Genomic DNA, 23,541 nt, shown 5'->3' with positions numbered 1-23,541 from the left:
GTGTTTTGGGGGCATGGACGAGGCCTCGGAAATCGCACGGCGGCCGGCCAGCGGGCAGGTGTAACTTTTGTAATAAAGGTAGGGGGGTGTAGATGGGGGTGTGTTAGGGAGGGGAAGGGAGGGGAAAGTGGGGGGAGGCCGAAGGAAAGTTCTCTCCGAGGCCGCTCTGATTTCGGAGCGGCCTCAGAGGGAACGGGCAGCGCGCACAGGGATCAGTGCGCGCAAGGTGCACGAAGCACAACTGTGCACCCCTTTGTGCGCGCCGACCCCGGATTTTATAAGATATGCGCGGCTATGTGCATATCTTATAAAATCCTGCGTACTTTTGTTTGCGCCTGGTGCGTGAACAAAAGTACGCACGGGCGTAGTTTTATAAAATCTACCCCATTGTGAATAAAGTTTAACTCACGAAAATATGTGTAAAACAAATAAAAAAGTGCACCTTATTACATCTACCTCTGTGAATGCTAATGTAAATGAATGTTCGTCAGTGTATTATTACATTTAAGGTATAAGAAGAAAGATGTTCATTAATTAATTTTATTTATTTATTTGTCTTGTTGGTTGTCCCTGAATCCAAATTTCTCTTTCCTTTCAGCCCTCACCCTCCTCCTTCAAAGCAGGGAGCAATTGTTGACGTTGCATGCCCTACTGTAGTAAGCAAAGACCTTCCTTCCTAACCCAATGCTCCCTCTGCAATGCCAGTACTACAATCAGCAATTTATCAAAATTAGTAAGTTGGCTATGCTAATCACATGATGTACAAGATTAGCAGAGCTAGACTGCAAGTTTGGAAAATGCGGTGCCAGTACTGGAGAGCATGCAATATGCGTAACAGGCAATATGCCTTCGGTTACAGGAGGATTCCTCACCAGAGGCAGGGATCAGGACACAGACATCTGACCTGTTGTCTAGTATTTACAGCACTAGACCGCCTCAGGAGGCAGTCATCTTGGAAAGGGAGTTTAGGACTCCCTCTATAACTTAAAACAAGTCACATCTCTCTCTGCCTCCAGCACCTCATGTGAAAAGGCAATTCTCAAAATTAATACAAATGCTCCATTTACCGCTCTTCCTTTATACAACTACAACCATTCTACTTGGATTCACAGGCTGGGTGGTTCTTGTGCATGTCATCTCTCTTCTACAGAGGCCTTCTACAGAAATGGAGCAACTTAGCTATTTCTGATTTATATACAAATAATCAGAGAAAACTGAAACTCATTTTATGTAAAATTCTGGAAAAAAAAAAAGCCCAAACAAATGTGGACATTTTAAAAAAGGGTAAAAATGAATTTACATCACCTACTCATGATTTTTAGGCAAACTCCTCCCTACGAAATAACTCATTCTTGAGCATTCTATTTTAAATCCTCTTTAACAAAAATTATCCCAAAATTGTATCCAAGGCCTCCCTAGTCTCGTTTTTTTCCTAAATACATTACCAAATATCACTCATGAATCATGAAGACCAGACAATTTAGGTTGAAATAAATATTTTTTATTAAAGAAAACATAAGAATACTTGTAAGCACCAAAACTGTGAGTATGTTATATTGCATGTGCAAGAGAAAGGTGATTAAAGAACTTGTGTACAAGGTTTTTAAGTCATGATAGTGTAAAAAAAAAAAAAGCCCATGAAATCAAAGCAATACAATTACAATGCTGAAAATTTGTGTTAACAAAAAGGCAGAAAAAAGCAAATAGTCAAAAATATTTTTTTTTTTTACATTTTATAGCATTGCTATAAATGCTTGCTTAGTTAAAAAAAGTATACTTTGTTGCTTAATAAATACTTTAGAATATTAATTGAGCATAATCGGGCACTGTAAACTTGCAGTGGTCATTTACAATACCATGTGCATTTAAATGTTTACTTAAATATAACGGTCAAAAATTTATTTTAAAGTCTAGCACAATGTGCTTAGTATTCCTGTTTCTATTCTTAAAATATTGCACAAAGCTAGTCAAGGGTCAATCATTGCTTCATTAGACAATTTGTCATCTATAGAAAACAGACAAAAAAATATAGGTCAGCATCATTATTCCTTTAATAACTGAATGGGCAGTGCAAAAAATATAACAGCTCAGAAGAGCGTGTCTAAATTGGCAACACCCCCCCTAAAACAAACAAATGAAGAAACTGATGTTTAAGCACATGCCATCATAGGCTGGAATAAAATAGATTATATGAATATCTTTATTAAGGTATGTTTAAGACAATGGCTGCATCTTATACAGCACATGAGTGAACATGATAGTCAGTGGGCTTCACTCTACTATTAAATTCAGATCGAATTAGATGTGCCAGTCAATGGACCATTCCATAAATGCACCATACTCTTCCAAGATGGTCTTTATATTTCATCGCTATTTTTTTTTTTTTTTTAAGAAGAAGCATGGCTTGCTACATTTTGATTTTTGAAACATGTGCAGAAATTGTTCACTCTGTTTCTTGCCAAAGCCCATTAGCAAAAATAATATAGATTGAATATATAATCACTGAAGTTTAAATAAAATATGCTCAGCAATTCACATAATCCTTATTTTACATTACTCAGGTTCAGTGCAGCAATATTAATATAGGTAACAATCACAAATGAAAACTCCTGCTCCTGTTCATCCAATGGCATATTAAATGATGTCTCTCCTTCAGGTTTTAAGATCAGCATATGAAAAACAATAGTCAGACAAAAATAATCCTTTTCAAATTGGTGATGCAATTATGAGAAGGTACAAATGCACAATGCTCCAAGTTTAAATGATAGCTGTATTGATGTCGTTTAGAAACACACACAAACGTACACACTGCTAAAAAAAACACTAACATCTACATTAAAATAAAAATCTTTCTGCAAGAAAATATAAGCTTATAAAGTAATTCTTAAGTATATCATGGAACATTGTGAGAGAGATGTTAAAGAATGCTTTGCTCTCCTCATCCCTGGTCAAAATACCATTGCTGTGAATGCTTAATTTTTGTATTTTTCATGAAATGAAATTGCTGTGTGCATGAGTTAGCTAGCATATCAAATGCCATCTCACACAAGTGCATAAATATATTACCATTATAGTGTTCAAGAGGCTTTCTAAATCTACAAAATAAAGTCTGCCATTTTTATAATGCTTTTGCTTTCCTTACTATTGTTACTACTACTGAAGACAATCCATTAAGAACTTATGTTCTAAGCACTAACAGAAAAAACATTGATCAGTCAGGCCCTCAAACAGAAAGCACAGGGAACCCACACTAATGAGTAGTTTTGGGAATATGGGACTTGATCCACCAATAATGTTTCAGCCTTCTGGAGGGTAAACCTTGAAAAAAAATGTGAAAAGCAATTGTAAATGTAGATATACAGAAAATAAACAAATAGAAATGTCTAAAAATACCTATTCACCTAAATATGCATTTACCCCCTTGTAGTCCCTCAGCACTCTGCTATGTTTCCTCAGACAGTTCTGCCTGGGTGGCTCCAGCATTGGGGCAGAAGGGCTGCCTCCTCCAAGGTACACTCTTAGTGCATTGGCTCACTGGTAGTATAGTGAAAGCTGTACTTCATTTGTCACTGTGCCCAAGTCCAACAAACCCCATCATACAAGGGGATCCAAATCCCCTACAGCACAATTCTGCAGCCTGAACCATGGACTTGCCTGACATGCACATCTTATTTGCCTCCAACATTTACACCCAAACATACAGTATGCAATGCTGCTCGAGGCTGGTGTAAGTCCAGGTTGGATTACTCCTGCAATTGCACAACTTCTCTATCCATGGGAATGAACAGCTAGTTGCAACAAACCACTTCCTTTTGCTCAATAATGCCCCCAAATTCTATAGCAACCTTCCTCTATTTTTAAACATTGGCTCAATTTTACTATGCAAATACACCTGTTAAAAGGCCAGAGCCATTTTCCTCACTAAAATATCACTTACTTTTTAAAACGTGGAATACGCATAATTATAACTCATCTTAATTCTAGCCTAGTTTTACTTCCATTCACAGCTTTAAACCATTTCTCTACAGTTGAACTCCACATATTTTCTACTTTCTTTGTCTACATCTCACCTATTCAAACATACAGTATATATCTGTGAAACTGTGGATTCCCAGGAGTGTAGAAATATTAAAAGTACTGACAGGCTGCAAAGCTAAAATGGCAATCAGGACTACTTTATATAGTCTACTTTTCAACACTAGCAGCACTTTATAGTCATTTTTCAATCATACAAGGTACCACATTTATAACTCACACCTTCCTTCGTAACACATAGATCTGATGATGGTTTTGGTAGCTATGTTTCTCAGTTTCCACACTCAATTGCTGGCTTAAAAGAGCACTATAATAGTGCTCATTTGTCTACTAGAGTAGATATTAAATGCATGTGTGGCCTCCTGAAAACCCACTTTCACTCTGTGAACCGCATTGCTGGCTGTTGCTGACTCTTGCCAAAATACTTAAGACATTTTCCTAATTTCTGTACAAAACTCTTTGTTTCCTTGTAAATGAAAATTATTTTACATGGTAGCATTGTAAATGATGGCACAAAAAGAAAGCATTACCTCATCCAGTCTGCCCAGATGAGATCCTTCTATTAAGGGTAGAAGCATATATAAATTAGCCCCTCCCCTATTTTTTTTTTTTTTTTAAATCTGATCTCGCAAACCTTTTCCCCATATCATTCTCCATATTCATCCTAAGCATACCCAGAATCTCAAAGCACTGGCCTCCATCTCTACCCAGTATACCACTTCAGGCCCTGCCATCTTCCTCTATGATGCTTACAAGATCAACATTAAATCCAACACCCAAGTCCCCTAACCTATCTTATTACCACATTTTCTAATAATCCACATAGCTACCAAAATTAGTGAAGTCACTGTCCAAATATATTCAGCCTTCCCATGCTCATTGAATTTTGGGTTTACCCTAATCTTCTTTGGAAGCTCATTTTATGCAATAAACAGAAGATTTATATGTATTGTGACTGATGTGGGCAAGTATTTTTAAATTTGTGCCCTAAACCAAGATCATAGTTAGAATACACTCAAAGCTCTTCCTTCATCCAATTGCAGATGGTGGTGACATCAGGAAAGTTGCTGCATATTCAAAACGAACACAAGACCATGAGATATGCCATGCTGAGTCAGACCAAAGCATTCTGTCAGATAATGACCAATTAAGGTCACAAGTATTCAGTAGATCTCAAAAGGATGAAGCTAATTGATGATGTAGTGAAATTATTAATTTATTTTACTTTTGTTTTAGAACAGTGGCAAGTTTAAAAACTTGCACAGTGAGGGTTTATTTGCTTTTCCTGAGACACGCAGTGTTTTTGAGCTACATTTTATAACACATGATTTGAATACTTTTGTTTAATATTTCTAAGACCAAAATTTGGGTGAATAAAGACCTATTAAAATTAATACTTTTTTCTGCTTTTTTTTATGACCAGCATTAAATAAGAACTCTGTTTAAAAGAAAATGAGAAAAAAAGCACCTTATTTTTCAAATCTTTTCATCAGTATTTCATTAAGCTCCTCTAAAGTGGGCTCCATTTTAAAAATAGCTTTGCTTTGTTAACTCTATAAATGAAAAATTCAGACTACAGTAGAAAACCTGGCTATTTCCCATATGGTAGAGTTAACTGGATCACAATCAAAGCCTAGATAGACAACGTGATAAAATCTAGGTATAAACAGTGAAGTCCCTGATAAAATAAGGGATCACATTAATGGCTCCCAATTTTAGCAGAATGCAATCTTGTATCAGATAAAAGTAATCTACTTAACCGTGCTCAGATTATACAAAGATTTGTACTTTGAGCCTTCTCTATTTTATTTTTCATTTGCAAGAACACAACCTTGCTAAATTGTTTCTTTTTCATATTACAACATTGGACGCTGGTTTTTAATTAGTTGAGAAAACAAGAAAAATGTTTGATGCTTTAAACAATTATTTGGTATTATACATGTGGATATGATTAGCAGTTTTTACAGTAACTTATTATCAGAGTAATATATAAGTATGAAAGGTTCAGGTTGAAACAAAAGTAGCCATTCTATGTTACAACTGCTTCAAGTAATGCTCCTGGGGAATTTTTGTGCAACTGCTATTTTCCCCTAGAGAAACTGGTGCGCGGACCAGGAGGCAATAATAGCTGTGCCAGTCCATATGAGCTGGAAGGGGAACGAGACATCAACCCATGTGGACCAAAAGGAGGTGGCCTCAGCTCGCAAAAACTAGAATGGCATTGGCAGCTGCCTCAGCCCATGCAGGCTGTGAGAGGAGGGAGTGGTGGGAATGCAGCCTTGGGGGAGGTGGCAGTGTGGAAAGGCTGACCTGGTGGAGAAAGACCTGAGGGACAACAGAGCCTTGGGAGGAGGGGGTGTGGGGTTAAACCCTTGGGAACAGAAAGAGCTGATGGGGGAGGGGACTAAATCTGGCAGAGATTAGGGAGGGGGGAGAGACAAGGGCCCCAGATGAGGGGAGGCAGGGAAAAATCAGATCTGGGGAAGGGAAAGCTGGGAATAAAGCCTGGGGGAGAAGAGAGAAGGCTGGGTGGGAGGTCAAACCTGGCAGGGGGAAAAAGAGCTAACAGGTAGTTAAGTATGAAGTAGTAATTATATTTATAGTGCTAAAATAGTGTTAAGTATTGAGAAATTACTACTTGCCTGATCATTTCCTTTTCTTTAGGACAGTCAGAGGAATCCAGAACAAATGGGTTATGTGCCTCTAACCAGCAGATAAGAGATGGAGCAAAGTGATGTCACTGCAGGGGTTTATATATATATATATATATATATATATGGACTGGAGTAACACTTACCAGTAATCCCTGTCATACGTAGTCACACAGGAGGCCCATACAACAATCATCTGGCATCAAGGGGAGGGAAGTTGAATTCGTCTGACTGTCCTAATGAAAAGGAAATTATCAGGTAAGTAATAATTTCTCATTTCATAGCATCCAGTCAGATGAATCCAGAACAAGTGGGATATACTCAAGCTACTCCCAAATAGGGCGGGATGCTGCCCATGGCCTGTCAAAACCGGATGTGCAAAGGCTGCGTCCTCCCGGGCCTGCACATCCAGACAATATTACTTGGAAAAGGTGTGTAAGGATGTCCACGTTGCAGCTCGGCAAATGTCGACAGGAGACAGCAATCTAACTTCTGCCCATGACACCGTCTGAGCCCTAGTGAAATGAGCCTTAACCTGACTAGGTAACTGCTTGCCAGCATCAATGTATGTTGCATGACTACCTCCTTAATCCAGTGAGCGATTTAGCCTGCGAGGCCAATTCTCCTTGTCTAGTACCACCGTGAAGAATAAATAGGTGATCTGTTTTCCGTAACAGCTCGGTAACCTTCAGATACTAGATGAAATGTATCTTGAAATCCAGGGGTCGCAAAAGACAATATACTTCTCTGCGGCTTTCTCTTTGTCCAGGGATGGCAGAGAGATGGACTGATTCAAGTGAAACTCAGGGACCACCTTTGGTAAAAAGGAAGGAATAATATGCAGTTGTATCGCCCCCTGGAGTAATCCGGAGAAAGGGCTCCCAGCAAGACAAGGCCTGCAGCTCAGAAACTCTCCATGCAGAACAAATAACCACAAAAAATACCATTTTCAAGGTCATAACCGCAAAGGCAGGCTACGCATCAGCCTAAACGTAGGATCCACTAAGAAATCCAAGACCAAATTCAGACTCCATACAAGTACTGGAAATCACAAGGGAGAAAGAGTACGTTTCACTCCTTTCTGGAAATGGGCCACATCAGGATGAACAGACAAGGATCCACCATTCACCTGACCCCTGAAGTAGGCAAGAGCTGCTACTTGCACCTTTAAAGAATTAAAGGCCAACCTTTATTCAAGCCATCCTGCAAAAATTCCAAAATGAGCGGGATCTTCCGATTCTCACACCAGGCCTCAAACACTCGCCAAACTCGCACATAGGCCAAGGAAGTGGAGAACTTTCTAGCCCTAAGCAAGGTGGAAACTATTGCCACTAAGTACCTATTTTCAGCAATCGAGTCCTCAGGATCTTCATGAAGGACAGGTTCCTGCTATAATAGGTTCCTGTGCACTGGGAGTTGAAGAGGTGAATCCACCAGGAGCCTCTGCAGATCAACATACCATGGCCTCCTGGGCCAATCTGGGGCGAAAAAGAGCACCAACCTTCTGTGGCGTTTGATCCTTCAAATCAATCTCCCTAACATGGGCCATGGAGGAAAGGAATACAGCAACTTGGCCTCCGACCACTCCTGTACTAGGGCATCGATACTCAATGACTTCTGATCTCTCCTGTGGTTGAAGAATCTTGGAAGTTTCGCATTGCGAGATGTCGCCAGCAGATCTAGGAATGGGAAACACCAGCGATCCAGAATCAGCTGAAACGCCTCTTCTAACACGCACTCTCCAGGGTCCAGACTCTCCCTGCTGAGAAAGTCTGCTCTTACGCTGTCTCTGCCTGCAATGTGTGAGGCTGAGATCATCTGTAGATGCACCTCTGCCCATTTCACAAGTTGATCTATCTCCTGTGACACTTGTTGGCTCTTGATGCCTCCCTGCCAGTTGATGGAAGCCACAGTAGTTGCATTGTCCAAGATTATATGGACTGATCGACCCTGTTGAACTGTAAACATGCCAGCCGGACTGGCTTGGCTTCTAGCAGATTGATGTTCCAGAGCGATTTTTCTGCACTCCAGCGCCCTTGCGCTGTCAACATGACAATGAGCTCCCTAACCACGGAGACTCACATCCTTTGCCAGTACTAGCCAGTCCTGTGGGGACAGGGAAACTCCCCTTCCACTGCAGCAAGGAGGAAACCTCCATTGGCAGGTGGATCCAAATCGAATAGTCCTGTCCAACAAGACAGCAGTGAGCACTGAAGAGGACGCATATGCGCCCTCACCCACAGTACCACTTCTAGGGTTGCCGCCATTAAGTCAAGAACTTGCAGATAAGACCATACGATCGGGCGCAGTGTGTTCAACAATAGATGGAGCTGAGCTAGCAACTTCTGAATTTGAGCTTCCAGCAGGAACACCTTGTCCTGCTTTGTGTCGAACCAAACTTCCAGGTATTCCAGCGACAGAGTAGGCTGAAGACTGCTCTTGGCTAGGTTCATCTCCGAGCTGAGCTCCCGCAACAGGGAAATCACCCAGCGAGTCACCAGACGGCTCTCCTCCAGCGACTTGCTACGAATCAGCCAGTCATCCAAATACTGGTGTACTAGAATTCCATCTTTTCTCAACTCTGCTGCAACTACGACCATTACCTTGGAAAAGGTTCTGGGAGAGGTGGCCATACTAAAGAGCAGCACTCGAAATCAAAGGTGGTGCTCCAGAACTGCAAACCACAGGAAGCATTGATGTTATAGTCAGATGGGAATGTGGAGATATGCCTCGGACAGAGCTAGAAAGGTCAGAAATTCCCACGACTGCACAGCCATTATCACTAAGCGCAATGTTTCCATGCGAAAATGCTTCACTGGCAGATGACTTGACACCTTCAAGGTCCAGGATGGGACGAAAGGAGCCCTCCTTCTTTGGCACAACAAAATAAATGGAATATTGCCCCATATTTTCTTGAGATGTGGGCACTGGGACCACAGCCCTCAGACTGAGTAGCCTTGCCAATGTACCCTCCACTGACTGCTTCTTCTGCGGGGAGTGGCACAGAGACTCCATGAACACATCCCAAAGAACACTGCGAAACTCCATCATCTATCCTTCTCGTATCACCTCCAAGACCCACTGATCTGATGTGATTTCAACTCACCTCTGATAGAGAGATGTTCCCCTATCTCCTGTTCCCAGGGATGGGTCAGCAAACCTTCATTGGGAGGCTTGGGAGGTTCCACTACCTGAGCCTGCACCCCTTCTGGGTTGTCTGGGATGAAAGGACTGAGACCTACCAAAAGGTTGAGTCCTCTGAGAAGTCGCTCCTCTATAGGGTCGAAAACCTTAGATCCTCTAGCATGACCTATCATATTGAGGAAACGCTGTGCCTGCTTTCTATCCTTTGGCAAACGAGGAACCGGAGATTCGCCCCACTTACTGGCTAGCTTCTCCAACTCGCTGCCAAACAAAAGCGAGCCTTTAAAGGGAAATTTGGTGAGGTTAGCCTTGGAGGTCGCATCTGCTGACCAATTTCTCAACCATAACTGATGCCTGGCCGCTACTATTGAAGCCATGACTATGACTGAAGTGCATACAAAATCACAGCCCGCATCTGCCCAGAAGGCATCAGCTGGTTCCAAAACTGCCCTGGAGTTCACTCCAGAGTTGCTGACCACCTGAGAGAGATGCAAACAAGGGCGAGCCACCAAGGAACAACAAGAAGCAATCTTCAAGGACATCACTACTGCTTCAAATGCATGCTTAAGGATAGACTCAATCTTTTTATCATGAGCATCCTTCAAGGCTGCTCCTCCTTCCACAGGAAGGAGGAGCAGCCTTGTGTGTGCAGTCTCCAAGTGGTCCACTTGGAGACTGCACACACAAGTGCACCTACCTTTGGAAAATGTAAGTGCTCTCTCACCACTGGATCCAGAGGGTACCGGCCCTCCAAAACCTGACCTCTTTTGAAATTAGCCTCTGGAGCACCCCACTCAAGATCAATCAATTCTTGAATGGCCTCCATCAGGAGGAAAAAAAAACAAGAGGCTTTATGCAAAGAAACCAAAGTGGGATTTTTTTCTTTGGCTCAGACTGCGAATCTGTCCCAGGTACTCCAAGCACTTTCAACGTCTGGGAAATCAGAGCTGGCAGTTCATCTCTATGAAAGAACTATAAACATAGTTCTATACGGTTCTAATTTAGGGAGAATTTCACCATCCTCAAGAAAGTCAGGATCAGTTTCTGCGCCTGAATAAAAGATTGCAACCCCTGGAAAAATTCTACCCAGGAAAAGATAGAAGCATCCAGACCAGGAAGTACCCAAGGAGTACTCACTGAGCTACCTTCCCTTGCTGAGGAACCAGTTAGGGGCATTGCGAAATCAGACACCCCACCTGAGTCATCTTTACCCAGACCCAACATCTGCCTGGGAAGAACCAAGCTAAGTGAAATTAGAGGAAGACAATTCTCTCTAAGCCTCCAAACAGCACTGGCACAAACTGAACCTAGTATAATCTTTTCCCACGCATTCTACAAACCCCAGACCTGTGCTATAACAAACTGGATTTTTAAGTCTTTAATGTAGTTTTAGATTTATTTTATTTTGTTTAGTGTTATTTAAGATTGCAAAGTTAAAATACTGAGTTTTATATTTGAATTTTATGTAATTGATCTTTTATTATTCCTGTATTTATTGTCATTTTATAGTTAACATAATTGCTGTAAACCGATGTGACGGTTCCTACAAACACCGGTATAAAAAAACCTAACAAATAAATAAATAAAATAAAATAAATAAATCAGCAGACACTCCAGGCTGAGACGCCCGAATATGACAAGCAGTACAAAGCAAGAGACGCTTACACTTCTTAGTTACAGGTGCCATAATAGCCAACAGTGCGCTGAGCGGTGGCCGGAGGCATACGTCTAGCTATTTTACTTTTTTTTTTTTTTTTAAATATATGCACTCAACCAAGCGCTCAAAAGTTATGCTTCCAAAACTTAGACCCGCACTTACCTAGGCAGCCAAAAAAAATTAAGCACATAAAAACATAGGCACCAGTACTACTTGTGCAGAGGCAAATGGCGCTTAATGTGGGCACACAGACTACAAGGCCTGATAGTGCACCCAAAACTGAGCACACATCCTGGACATGCAGCTAGATGCACATGCTGGACCGACAATCCTGTAAAGGGCAGCCTCAGGAAGTGCGAGAAGAGTGTTGCGGACTACCATGCGGCATGCAGCGAAACGCCTCAGAGCAGGGCCTAGCCTAAGGAGGCTGCTCAACCCACCAGGCTACCCACATCCCTTGACCTCCCATGGAGCGGGATGAATGTCGGACTGGTGCGTCAAGCATGGAGACTTGGGGAGGAAGCCCTACACATCCCAAAACCTCCTTGTAAGTCTGTAAAATTTTTTTTTTTTTTTTTTAAACTTATCGGAGCTCAGCCTTACTTGGCTGCGTACAGAGATGGTCTCCAGCTGCGGGGAGAGAGGGCATCTGCCGTAACTGCTGCACGGATTCTTAAACTTGCTGCATTTCAGTTGCTCAAGCAGCTAAGTCCATGCCAGCTGAAAATCAGCTAACGGACCAAGGGAATAAGAAAATCATCTCAGGAATTCTCAACTGGGGGAGAGACCAACTGGTATCACTGCAGGAAAGTGAGGCAAATTTACTTTCCTTATTTCTCCTTTTTCAAATTGACGCAATCCCCAGTAGGGAGATGCATCTCTACCATCTACTGAAGACGGAGAATACTGGCAGGCTGTCACTGCAGAGGTATATATACTGTGATATCAGTTTGCTCCATCTCCATTGCTGGTAGAGATACATAACCTACTTGTTCTGGATTCATCTGACTGGATGCTACGAAATCAGATATCATTCCCTGCCCCAAAGATCTTACAATCTATCGGGCCAATACAGTACAGTGACGCGCGTTTTCCCTTATCCAGTAAGGGGCCGAAAACACGCGTCCAATCCCCCGAACCTAATAGCGCCCGCAACATGCAAATTAGGTATTAGGTATTCCCGCGCGATTCAGAAAACAAAATGTGCAGCCAAGCCGCACATTTTGCTTTCAGAAATTAGCGCTTACCCAAAGGTAGGCGCTAATTTCTTCAGGCACCGGGAATGTGCACAGAAAAGTAGTAAAAACTGCTTTTCTGTGCACTCTCCGACTTAATATCATGGCGATATTAAGTCGGAGATCCCAAAACTTTCCAAAAGTAAAAAATAAAAAAATTTGAAGTTGGCCCACGGCTGTCAGGTCGAAAACTGGGTGCTCACTTTTGCCGGCGTCCCGTTTCTGAGCCCATGGCTGTCAGCGGGCTCGAGAACAGACACCGGCAAAATTGAGCGTCGGCTGTCAAACCCGCTGACAGCCGCCGCTCCGGTCCAAAAGGAGGCGCTAGGGACGCGCTAGTGTCCCTAGTGCCTCCTTTTACCTGGTTTTACCACCGGGCCTAATTAGCATACTGAATCGCACGCACAGGAGAGTGGCTTAGACGCGCGCTGGGAGTTCGCCCGCTCTTCCGCGGACTTTACTGAATTGGCCTGTAAGTGGGCATGCTCTTTAGAACTGCCTGTCTAAAACAGTAAAACATTTTCTAGGCAGTAATGAGCAGTAAAGGTACGGAGATGGCAGATCAAGTTTTGTATATATCTTCAATGGAGGTAGAGCAGACGTGCCAGAGAAGCTGCTATAGGCGTAATATGATGAGCTTTCACTTTATTTTGAAATGCTGTACTGACTGATTATAACAGGCTTGAGGCTCACTTACACTCCAGGAAGATGTAGCTGCTATTAAAAATAAAACTTTCCAAGAAACAAAGTTTAGTTCTGCCCTTGCCAAAAGTTCAAATGGCAGTTTCATGAATTACGGTAGGAACTACATTCAGATCCCAGGATATAGGATGATCTTCAAATCAGAGGTTTAAGATGATGTAGGCCTTTTCATGAATCTGGCAACTGTAGGTTGATGAGAAATAGGAAGGCTCTTTAAATTTTCATGGTGTGCTGCTGCATCACTGAGAAGAACTTTGACAGTCTTCAATCCTGATTGAGAAAGGCTTAACATGTATTGAGTTATCAGGGAAACAGGATATATAAAAAGCTCTTGTTGAAAAGTAGAGTTCAAGTCAGTGAGCCTTTTACATTTGAAGTTATAAGATTTTCTTGTTGAGTATTTTCTAGATGGTAGGAGAACTTCAGAAGGCAAATGCAAAGAAGATATTAAGTTGCTTTCAACATCTAAGCAGTCAGAACCAATGATTGAAGATTGGGTATAATAGATTTTTGTTGATCTGTTTATCAGGGATGGGATTATGCACAATTTTACCAGAAGTTGAACACGTAGGTGGCGTAGCCATGGAAAACCTAATTTGGCGAGGCTAAAACAGGGCAATCAAAATCATTTGGCCCTTTTTCTTTAACTTCTGAAGGGCTTTGGTTATTAGTGGAACTGGGGAAAAATCATACAGCAGTCCTTGATTCCATGGAATTGAGAAGGCATCTGCTGCCAGACTATCCTCTGTTTGCATTCTGGAGTAATATGTTGGAAGTTCGCTGTTTAACAGTGTTGCAAACGGATTTATGATTGCGGTACTCCAGAGGTGGAACAGTTCCTAAGCTATTCAATTGTCCAGTAACCATTTGTGTGGCAGCAGCTGGTGACTTAATTTGTCTACTATCCAATTTTCTCTCCCCAGCAAATAAAACAACTTGACCAAATTTTGCAAGCCTCCTGACAAAAGTTGAAGGAGCCTGTCCCTGTTTGTTGATGTAGAATATTACAACTTGTTTGTCAATTTTTATTAATGACTACTTGTTTCTGTAACCAGGGAATGAATACTTGGAGCACTGAAGATGGCTTTTAATTCCATATGGTCAAGTGAATTTTTCTATTGGTGACCCGCTTCCTTGAGAACATAAGTGATTGACTTGAGCTCTGCAACCTTAACTGGAAACATCTGTGGTATGTTTCCTGAAATTGAGGCTGGTGAAAAAAATGACTTCTACATAGGTTGGAAGGATTTAACCACCATGTCAGACAATTGAGTGATGGATGTTTGCACCTTGTGAGATAGTTGGAAATGTTGGTTCCACTGAAATTTTAAATGCCACTGAGCTGGTCTAATGGCAAGACTAGCAAAAGGGGTGACAGACTGTTGCTGCCATGTGACAATATTTGCACAAACAGCTAGGCTATGACTTGTCTATGTTTGGAAATTGGTAGAATTTTGCTCATTGCTCACTCTTTTATTGAGGAAGAAAATATATCTCTTCTGTTATATGCAAATGAGCTCCTACAGTCTATTACTTGAGAGGGTTCTACCTTAGATTTTCAGAGACTGATAATAAAATCTAGGGTGTGAATTGTTTCCATCATATGAAGTGTGAAGGAGTAGGTGGGTTCAGCCTAAGAGCCAGTTGTCTAGGTGGGAAAAAGCAAATACATTATGCAGCCTTAGATGAGCAGAAACTACTGCAAGGTATTTATTTTGTGAAGACTCTGATACCCGATGAGAGGCCAAAATGAAGAACTCAATACTGACGATTGTTTCCTATGATGAAATGTAGAATTTCCTGTAAGAATTTCCTGTAATCCGTGTGAGTTAAAATGTGTGTATAAGCATCTTTGAGAGCTAGGGTAGATAACCAGTTGTTGATCTCCAGTTAAGGGAGAATGATTCTTAAGGAGTTTGTCTTGAACTTTTCTTTCTTGAGATGCTTGTTGAGATTTCTGAGGTCCAAGATGGAACAAAGTCTTCTTGTCTTTTTTGGAATTAGGAAATATTTGTAGTAGAAACCTATGATCTTTTCCTCTAATGAAACAGGTTCTCAGCATTGGCTGAGAGCAGGGTTGATAGCTCCTGTTCCAGAAGTGTGATCTGATCTGCAACTAGAGAGTACCTCCTTGGAGGATTGCTCGGAGGAAAAGATATTAAATGTAATATTGTACTCCTGGCTGTATGATCTTAATCAGATGTTATGAAAGATGATGTGGGAATGAAATGTTGGAGTCTTCATCTCACTGGAACACTGTCCAAGGCTAACTGGGAAATGGTTTTGAGACAGCTGCAAATATTTCATTTACTCTCTCTCGGAGCTGCTGCTGAGGGTTGTGTTGCTGACAAGGGTACGGTTGATATCTCTCCTCCTTTAAGTACTACCTTTTGTAATACTGAGGCTTGAGCTGCCTAGATGTAGAAAGATGTTTCATTGTTGCCGCTGATAATGTAGAGAAGTACAATATTTAATAATGTCTATTATTTCTTTCACTTTTCTTCCAAAGAGATTATTCCTTATACATGAGTCATCAGCCAGGTTTCCTGCACATTATTTTTAAGATGTGTTGAATGATCCAAGCAAGATTTGTGGAACATTAGAGCAAGTGTTCTCACAACAAATAATTTGATGGTCTCAAATCTTGATGATGGCCAATTTGACAATTACCTCTACCTGTAATGCATTCACTATCTCTTCTCCCTGATCCTCTCATCTGCTGCTCAAAGCTTTATTACAGTAAAAGTGGCAGACAGCAATCAGCAGATATGTTACTATGCTCTTTTTCTATTGATCATCTGGTAAATAGATGGGAGGATTAAGTGTATCCATGAGTTGGGGAAGTGGGTTAGGCAGAAAGTGCATTGACCTGGCCTCACTGCTGCCCAGCCATGGCCACTTCTATAATTCTGCAGCTTGTACTCCTATGCTGTTTTCTTTCTTGAGGTAACAGTGCAAAATGGCAGCGATTGGGATCAAAGCAGGACAGTGGCAAGGCCCTGACAGCAGAGGGGTTGGGGCTACAGAATAAAATTCCATTGGTGGTTGCATTTGAAACATTAGAAATGCCATTACTGAGTCAGAGCAAGGTCTACTGAGCCCAGCATTGTCTCATACAGTGGCCAGTCTGGGTCTGGCAGATCCCAAAAAGTAGATCTATTGTCTGTTTCTCACTCCCAGATATAGTAATAACTTTCCTTAGTCTACCTGGCTAATAGTATATGGACTTTTGCTCCAGGAAATTATCCAAACCTCTTTTAAAATCTGCTATGCCAGTTGGCTTGACCATGTCCATTAGACAGCCTTTGAACATGGAATCTCCTGTATATATTTATCAAATGGGCCATTTCTTTTAATATAAAGCACAACATATGATGCAACATATGTGGCATTAATAGTTCAGTTTATATAGCAGAAGCTCTTAGCTACCATGAAACAGTAGCAGCTTAGATAAAGGTTGAGTTTGCTTTCATTTAACTAATCTGCAAGATGAAACACGAGACCTAATTCAAACTTTTTAAATGCAACTGTGGCTGAGGACTTTATTCACAAGCTAAGTCTGAACTAGCTATATAAAAGGCTTGAACTGGGCTCCCTCCAGAGCCTAAAACCTTGCTTTATTTTCTTAAATAGATAACTTGAGTTTGACCACCACTTCCCTGGTGTGTATAAGTATATAAAAGACCAGGTTAGTTTTATTACTGATTTGGTTACAAATGAAATATGGGTAATCAACTTCAATACAAAGACCATATTTTATAACATCCATAAGTTTTAATGAGAAACTTTATGGATCACTTGGTAGTACTGAATGATTCTAATCATTACTACATATTTAGACAGTATACACCTGTACTGCATGGGGCTAGGAAAACTTATTTCTCTATTTTTTGGATTTCCACTTGATTAATAATTTCCAGTCTAATGTTCTACATAATTTATAGTACATTTTAGACACTATGTAAAGAGAAGCAATAAAAGCCTGATGCCCCCTCATTGAAAAATATAGGCACTGTCTTTACACTGTACTACAGACACCTTCATGTGCAGATATATCAGCTTAAAGACTTCTAAAAATTCATGCTCTGGACTTAAACAATGGTCAGAATGCTGACAATCTCTCAAATACATACAAATTAAATGTGATTCATGCTATAGTGCAGGAAATCTGTACAAAGTTATTGCTAGGCATCTCTGCTTTCACTTTCAAACAGATAAAAAAAAAAATCACATTTTATCATAAATTAATTTGGAAAGAATATTAGAGTATTACAGGCCCAGCCAGCTGGGAACTAAATAAGTAACAGATCTGATGAGCATTTAGACCAGGAATGTGATTACATGGGAAAGAATGAAGATCAAATTTGAAATACTATCCACAAAACCTCTTTTGGAAAATGTACAGCATGCTTATTCTACAAATAGAGCAATATTCATAAGAAATGTGCCTATAACTGTCCATTTTTAATATGGCTTTTGCAAAATCATTTAATATTTAATATGGCCAAGAATATCATTAAATAACTTAGAATGACTGATGTTTTAACAAATTTCTAAAATAAAGTACAGAAATACCTGTAATTGGCAAGAGAAATGACCTGATTTTTACCCTTGTTATAAATGAGTTAACTAGTTAGTGACAGAACTTTGGGAAAGAAGAGCAGATGCATTTCTAAGCATGAAATATTGTCTTTCACGTCAGCATAAAGCAAATGAAGTTAACTTTTTTTTCTGATTGTTAAATGCAACATTACATCTAGTAGCTTTCGATTTGACTCAAGATTATTCATAACCCTGCAAAAAGGTAGCTTTGATAATTCTAATGTTATAAACTCAATTGCCTGTACCTGTTGAACATTCAGCTGTGAAAATTTAGTTTCTTCTTTAACTTTAAACACTCACTGTGCTATGAAACAAAACATACTATTCTGCTTGGTGTAAAGTTAGGGATGGAAGTGATTCAAGCCAGCATGCTTTTAGGAAGATAACTAATACACAAAACTATTTTCTGAAGACTCTCTAGGGCACATCTCCCCTCCCCTTCCAAAAGGAAAACCAAAAAAGAACTATTATCTTTTCCAACTAGTATATAAATATGAAAAAAATATCCTGCACTTAGGGTTTGTCCCTGGGCAACGGTGATGCAGGACACAGTGCAATTAAGACTGCGTGTTCTGCCCCATCCAGTCAACCATTCCCCTCTCTCGACTCTTCAGATTTGAGGCCAACAGCATGCTACCAGCCTGAAAGTATCTACCAGGTCACAGTCCCATATCATCCTGCTGGAGGAGGAGAAGAGAGAGAGGCAGCCAACAAACCTAGAAGTAGCTGCAGGAACATCGTAGATAGCTGCTGCTGCATCAACTCTGTTCCACTGGCTCTCTGGATGTTAGTGCAGGCCCTCTAATGCACGGATGCCTGGGGTGAGTGTGCCTGTTCACCCCCCCTTAAGAACAGATTTTCCGCACTCTTCCTGTAGAATCTTTATCCTGTGTTCCACAAAAAAAAACCCCTAAAAGCATTGCTTACAACAATAAAACAAGGATCCATTCAAAAAATGTTAACAGACAAAAATAAAATTAAGCATAAGCAAATCACACAAAGGACTGCTCCATATAACATTATGTATAAAGCTTAAACTATTTATAACTTACAGTGTAGAATGGCTAAATTTTATATTTCAAGAGCACTGAAAAATCTAGACAAAACCATACAAATTAAAAGCCATTAATCTTCTAAAAGGTGCTATTACATGCCCTGTTGAATGTACCATTTTATAATTCATTGATTCCCAAACTGTTCTATTTTGAGCCCCACATCTGAACTATAAAAAATGAAGGACCCATAGCAAGGAAAATAGTCCTGAAATCCAATTCATAACCTGGTGCTGTAAACATTACCTGTAGGCTAAAAATATGTTGTAACATCTTTGTTGCTCTATTCATTTTGCATTTTCCTGGTTGAACCACAAACTGCTGCTTTTTGTTATGATCTACCAGCAAGCTCTCCAAGGCTCCCTTGCAGGTTCATACCATTTGGAAAATAACTATAGCCACTGACTAATACATACTTCGCAAATACATTTTGTCTATCACAACATATTTCATTCTGGATGTGTTCCTTCACATCTCAAAGGTCTTTTGAGCACAGTTTATACCTATTTCATTGTTACATGTTAAATGGAGTGCTTTGTATTTTTTTTGTATCAAATATTGTTAGATACTGCTATTATATAAGTTGATGCAAATGGAAGAAGCCATATTCCATTTTGTTATATCAAACAATGCTATTAAGGGTATATGTCATAGTAAGTTGATTCTTAAATTACAACTCACAGTAATTCAGTGATTTCTCCTCCCTGTCTTATCTACCCATACAAAAGTGCTTAAGGGATTGGGAAAATACCCTGAAGACTTATTATGCTTATGAAAAATATATGTCCAATTAATTAATGTTTTATTCAACAATAAACAGCTGGGATGAACGAAAAATGATGTTGGTCTTCAGAACATAGTGTGAACTTTGTTCTGCATAGTGATGTATCCTTCTAATTTCCTGGCCAAAACCATTTCAGACTCTGGGCTCAGTGGTGAAAATGACTGCTAATAGTTTTCCTTGGATGAAGAAGCATGAGCTTTAACTGTGGGATCATCATCTTCAATCCATGGTGGTGAATGATCACCTGATTAAAAAAAAAAGAAGACATGAGTAACTGGGAAAAAGACAGAACCCTATCTAAATAACTGTCAAAACTGATGACAGATAAAAACGGCTAAGCCTAAACGGTCTGCCCACTTTTCCTACCTACTGCAATATCATCGACCTGTCTTGTTCTCAGATTTTATCTTTGCTTTCCTCTTATGATTCTGATTGTTCCATACTTTCTTAGATTCAAATACCATTTTTGCTACCATTACCTTTTGTTTTTGCCTGAATTTCCTCTTTCCTTTTATTTTGTATCGTCTACTGACAGTTTCATTTTACCTTTCCTTGTATTTCTTTCTCCATCTTTTCCTCCCCTTTCTCACTTTCAACCCACTTCTATCACCTCTCCGATCAGCACCTAGCATGTGCAACAGGCACAACAACTGGGGTGCTGTTGGCAAGGATGAGGCAGCCTGAAATTCACAGCTGGTCGAGGTAGGACGAGTTGGGTTCCTACACTGGAAACAATTTTTTAGTTCAGACTGGCCAAAGACTGAATCCTGTCTCCTAGCCTTGTCCAGGCAGTAGTGTGGAGAGAGTTCCAAGTCGCAGCCTTGCAGATGTTAGCAATCAGTACTGAACGGTAGTGTGCTACTGACGTTGCCATTGCTCTGACTGAGTGTGCCTGCACTCGACCCTGTAGTGGAAGGCCTGCTTGCTGGTAACAGAATGTGATGCGCTCTGCCAATCAGTTTGACAGTATTTGCTTGCCCACAGCATTCCCAAGTTTGTTCTTATCAAAAGATACAAAGAGTTGGGTAGACTTCCTGTGGGCTGCAGTGCGGTCTAAGTAAAACGCAAGAGCACGCTTATAGTCCAAGGTGTGCAGAGCTTGCTCACCTGGGTGAACATGAGGCCTTGGAAAGAAAGTGGGCAAGACTATGGACTGATTTAAATGGAAATCAGTAACCACCTTAGGAAGGAATTTTGGGTGAGTGCGAAGAACCACCCGGTCATGGAGGAACCTTGTGTTGGGTGAGTAGGTCACAAGGGCCTGTAACTCACTTACCCTGCAAGCACACATGATGGCTACTAGGAAAAGAACTTTCCATGTAAGGCATCTGAGTTTGCAGGAGTGCAAAGGCTCAAAAGGAGTGTGCATGAGCCGTGCAAGTACCACATTGAGGTCCCTTGCCACAACTGGTGGCTGAAGAGGAGGTTTAAGTTGTAATAAGCCCCTCATGAAGCGACTCACCAGGGGGTGAGCCATTATCGGGCATCCCCTATTCCTTGATGGTAAGCAGAGATGGCACTAAGGTGCACTCGGATAGATGATGTCTGGAGACCAGATTCCAAGAGGTGCCAGAGATAGTCTAACAGACTCGGTGTAGGGCAAGAAAAGGGATCCAAGCCCTTGAGTGTGCACCATAAGGTAAATCTCTTCCATTTAGAGCGGTAAGATATCCGCGTGGAAGGCTTCCGTGAAGCTACTAGGACTTGAGATACGTCATTTGAAAGGTTGAGTGGTTGTAGTTTAAGCCTTTCAACATCCACGCCATCAGAGAGAGGGCCTGGAGGTTCGGGTGGTGTAACTGATTCTGTGTTATGAGGTTGGGCGACATGCCCAGGCGAATGGGTTCCTGGACAGGGAGGTTGCTAAGTATGGGAAACCAGATTTGGCGCGGCCAGTACGGGGCTATGAGAATCATTAAGCCCCGGTCTTGTTGTAGCTTCACGAGAGTCTTGCTTATTAGCGGAATCGGAAAGAATTAGTTCTATAAGCATAAGTCTTGTGGCTCAAATGTGTATTTGATTCAAAAGATAAAAATTTAAATATAAAATGGTATTTGGGCTTTCATTTTAACATGTCATACTTTTCTAATTTTCTTCCTTAATCTGCAAAACAAATTTATGTTTTTATGTAATCTTATGGGGCACTTTTTAAACACACTTCTATTATTCCTTAATTTTTTGTTTCCTCCACATTGTTATAAAATCAAAATTTCTCAACTTATTTTGCCATTTTAAGACCTCAAATTCTGATGTAATTAAAAATAATTATAATAAACACTAAAGAGTTTGCAAGTCTGCAAATTATATCACTGAAAATTTGCAAGTCATTTCCTAATAATGTTAATGGGGATAGGGAAAAGAAATAGTAAACGAAAATAAATTCTAGAAGTATTACAGATTAGCTTTCCCAGTCTGTGCAAGGCAGACTCTCGTCTTCATCCTCGGACTCAGGTGATGCCTCCTTGATTCGTCGAAGTGCCTCATGGATGCTGCGTGTCAAGGGGTCAGTCTCAGGTAGGAGAGTAAACGATTCCCTCAGAGCCTCCTTCTGCACTTTTTTCAGTTTTACTCCCTTCCTTATTTGTGCCAGGATGTTATTGCTATCATCTTCGTCTGGAAATGGAGGCAGAGATCGCTGCTCAACCTTTCTCAGGTGAAAACTACCACGCTTCAAGGAAGCTAATACTTCATCCATAGGAGAACTCACTGTAGGATGTCACAAAAGTTAAAATGTAAATTTAAAAAATAACCAAGAATCCAACTCAGTGGAAAAATGACTTGTATAAACACACATGAAAACAATCAGTGGAAAAGTTATTTTTCCATAGATTTCTTTTTTTGTTCAAACATTGAAATTCCTAGCCAAAGTACAATAAAAATTGAAAATGAAAGTGCCTACATATACCAGTGTTTCCCAACCTTTTCAAGCCCAAGGCATGCTTACATTAGCACAAATGTGTGGAATACCAACCTTAGCAGGGCAGGAGCTGTGGACATGGAGAGGGCTCATATGGCCAAAAGAAGAACTAGGGAAGCACTGAAAGCCCCACATGTTATGCTTCCAACTTTTAAAACAAAGGAGAGGTCAGGGAAAAACAAACTCGGCATAATGGGCCAGTTCCCTCTGCATTCAAGTGCAGGACAAGAGAGACGTCAATGTAGTGTAAGCAGCCAACTCGATTAGTTACACCTTGGCTGCTGCATGTGGCTGCCAGAGCTCCTCAGAATAAGTCACATTAGTACACGTGGGGATAAGACAGAGGCTGGAAAGATTCACAGGAAGAAGCTCAAGAGGGAAAAGATGAGGCAGCATGATGTGTGCCACACCCTGCATAGTGCCCATTAATTACCATACTCCAGGGTTCATGCTGTAGCTAGGAAGAAAAGTATGCATAATAACATGTACCCAGAAAGGAGATCCTACATGTTTGAGTCACCACTAGTGACCTGTTACTGCGAGCAGAGCCCAGGTGCTGGTTTGGATCTGAGCATCAGGCAGTGGTGACTTTTCCATGGCATACTGGTTGGGAAGCACTGTTTTATACCACCATCACACACACACAAACATCTAGCCTATATTGATAAATAGTAAAATGTAAGAATAAATAGTGCAGTGGTCTAGCCTACATTTACATTATTCTAAATAAAAACAGCATTCAAACATTTACAGAAAGTTAAA

The 23,541-nt window shown here is 40.8% G+C and overlaps 1 protein-coding gene across 2 annotated transcripts in view; it reads right to left on the bottom strand.

Annotated features, from left to right (window-relative positions):
* Window positions 1-2,309: 2,309 nt before the first annotated feature.
* JMY (junction mediating and regulatory protein, p53 cofactor) overlaps window positions 2,310-23,541 on the bottom strand; it is a 231,717-nt gene continuing 210,485 nt past the window's right edge. The window contains exons 10-12 of one of the 2 annotated variants that reach the window (XR_003852469.1): window positions 22,258-22,568; window positions 18,743-20,106; window positions 2,310-3,318 (exon numbers count right to left, since the gene is read on the bottom strand). Coding sequence is in view for 1 of the 2 variants with exons in the window: in XM_029575526.1 (XP_029431386.1) it covers window positions 22,261-22,568 (308 nt within the window). In the remaining variant the exon portion in view is untranslated. Of the gene's footprint in view, window positions 3,319-18,255; window positions 20,107-22,257; window positions 22,569-23,541 lie in introns of those variants that run through there. The other variant, XM_029575526.1, reaches the window with a different exon arrangement.

Source organism: Rhinatrema bivittatum, chromosome 1 (assembly GCF_901001135.1).
Source record: "Rhinatrema bivittatum chromosome 1, aRhiBiv1.1, whole genome shotgun sequence".
NCBI lineage: Eukaryota > Metazoa > Chordata > Amphibia > Gymnophiona > Rhinatrematidae > Rhinatrema > Rhinatrema bivittatum.
This window is presented reverse-complemented; position numbering and strand designations above follow the sequence as displayed.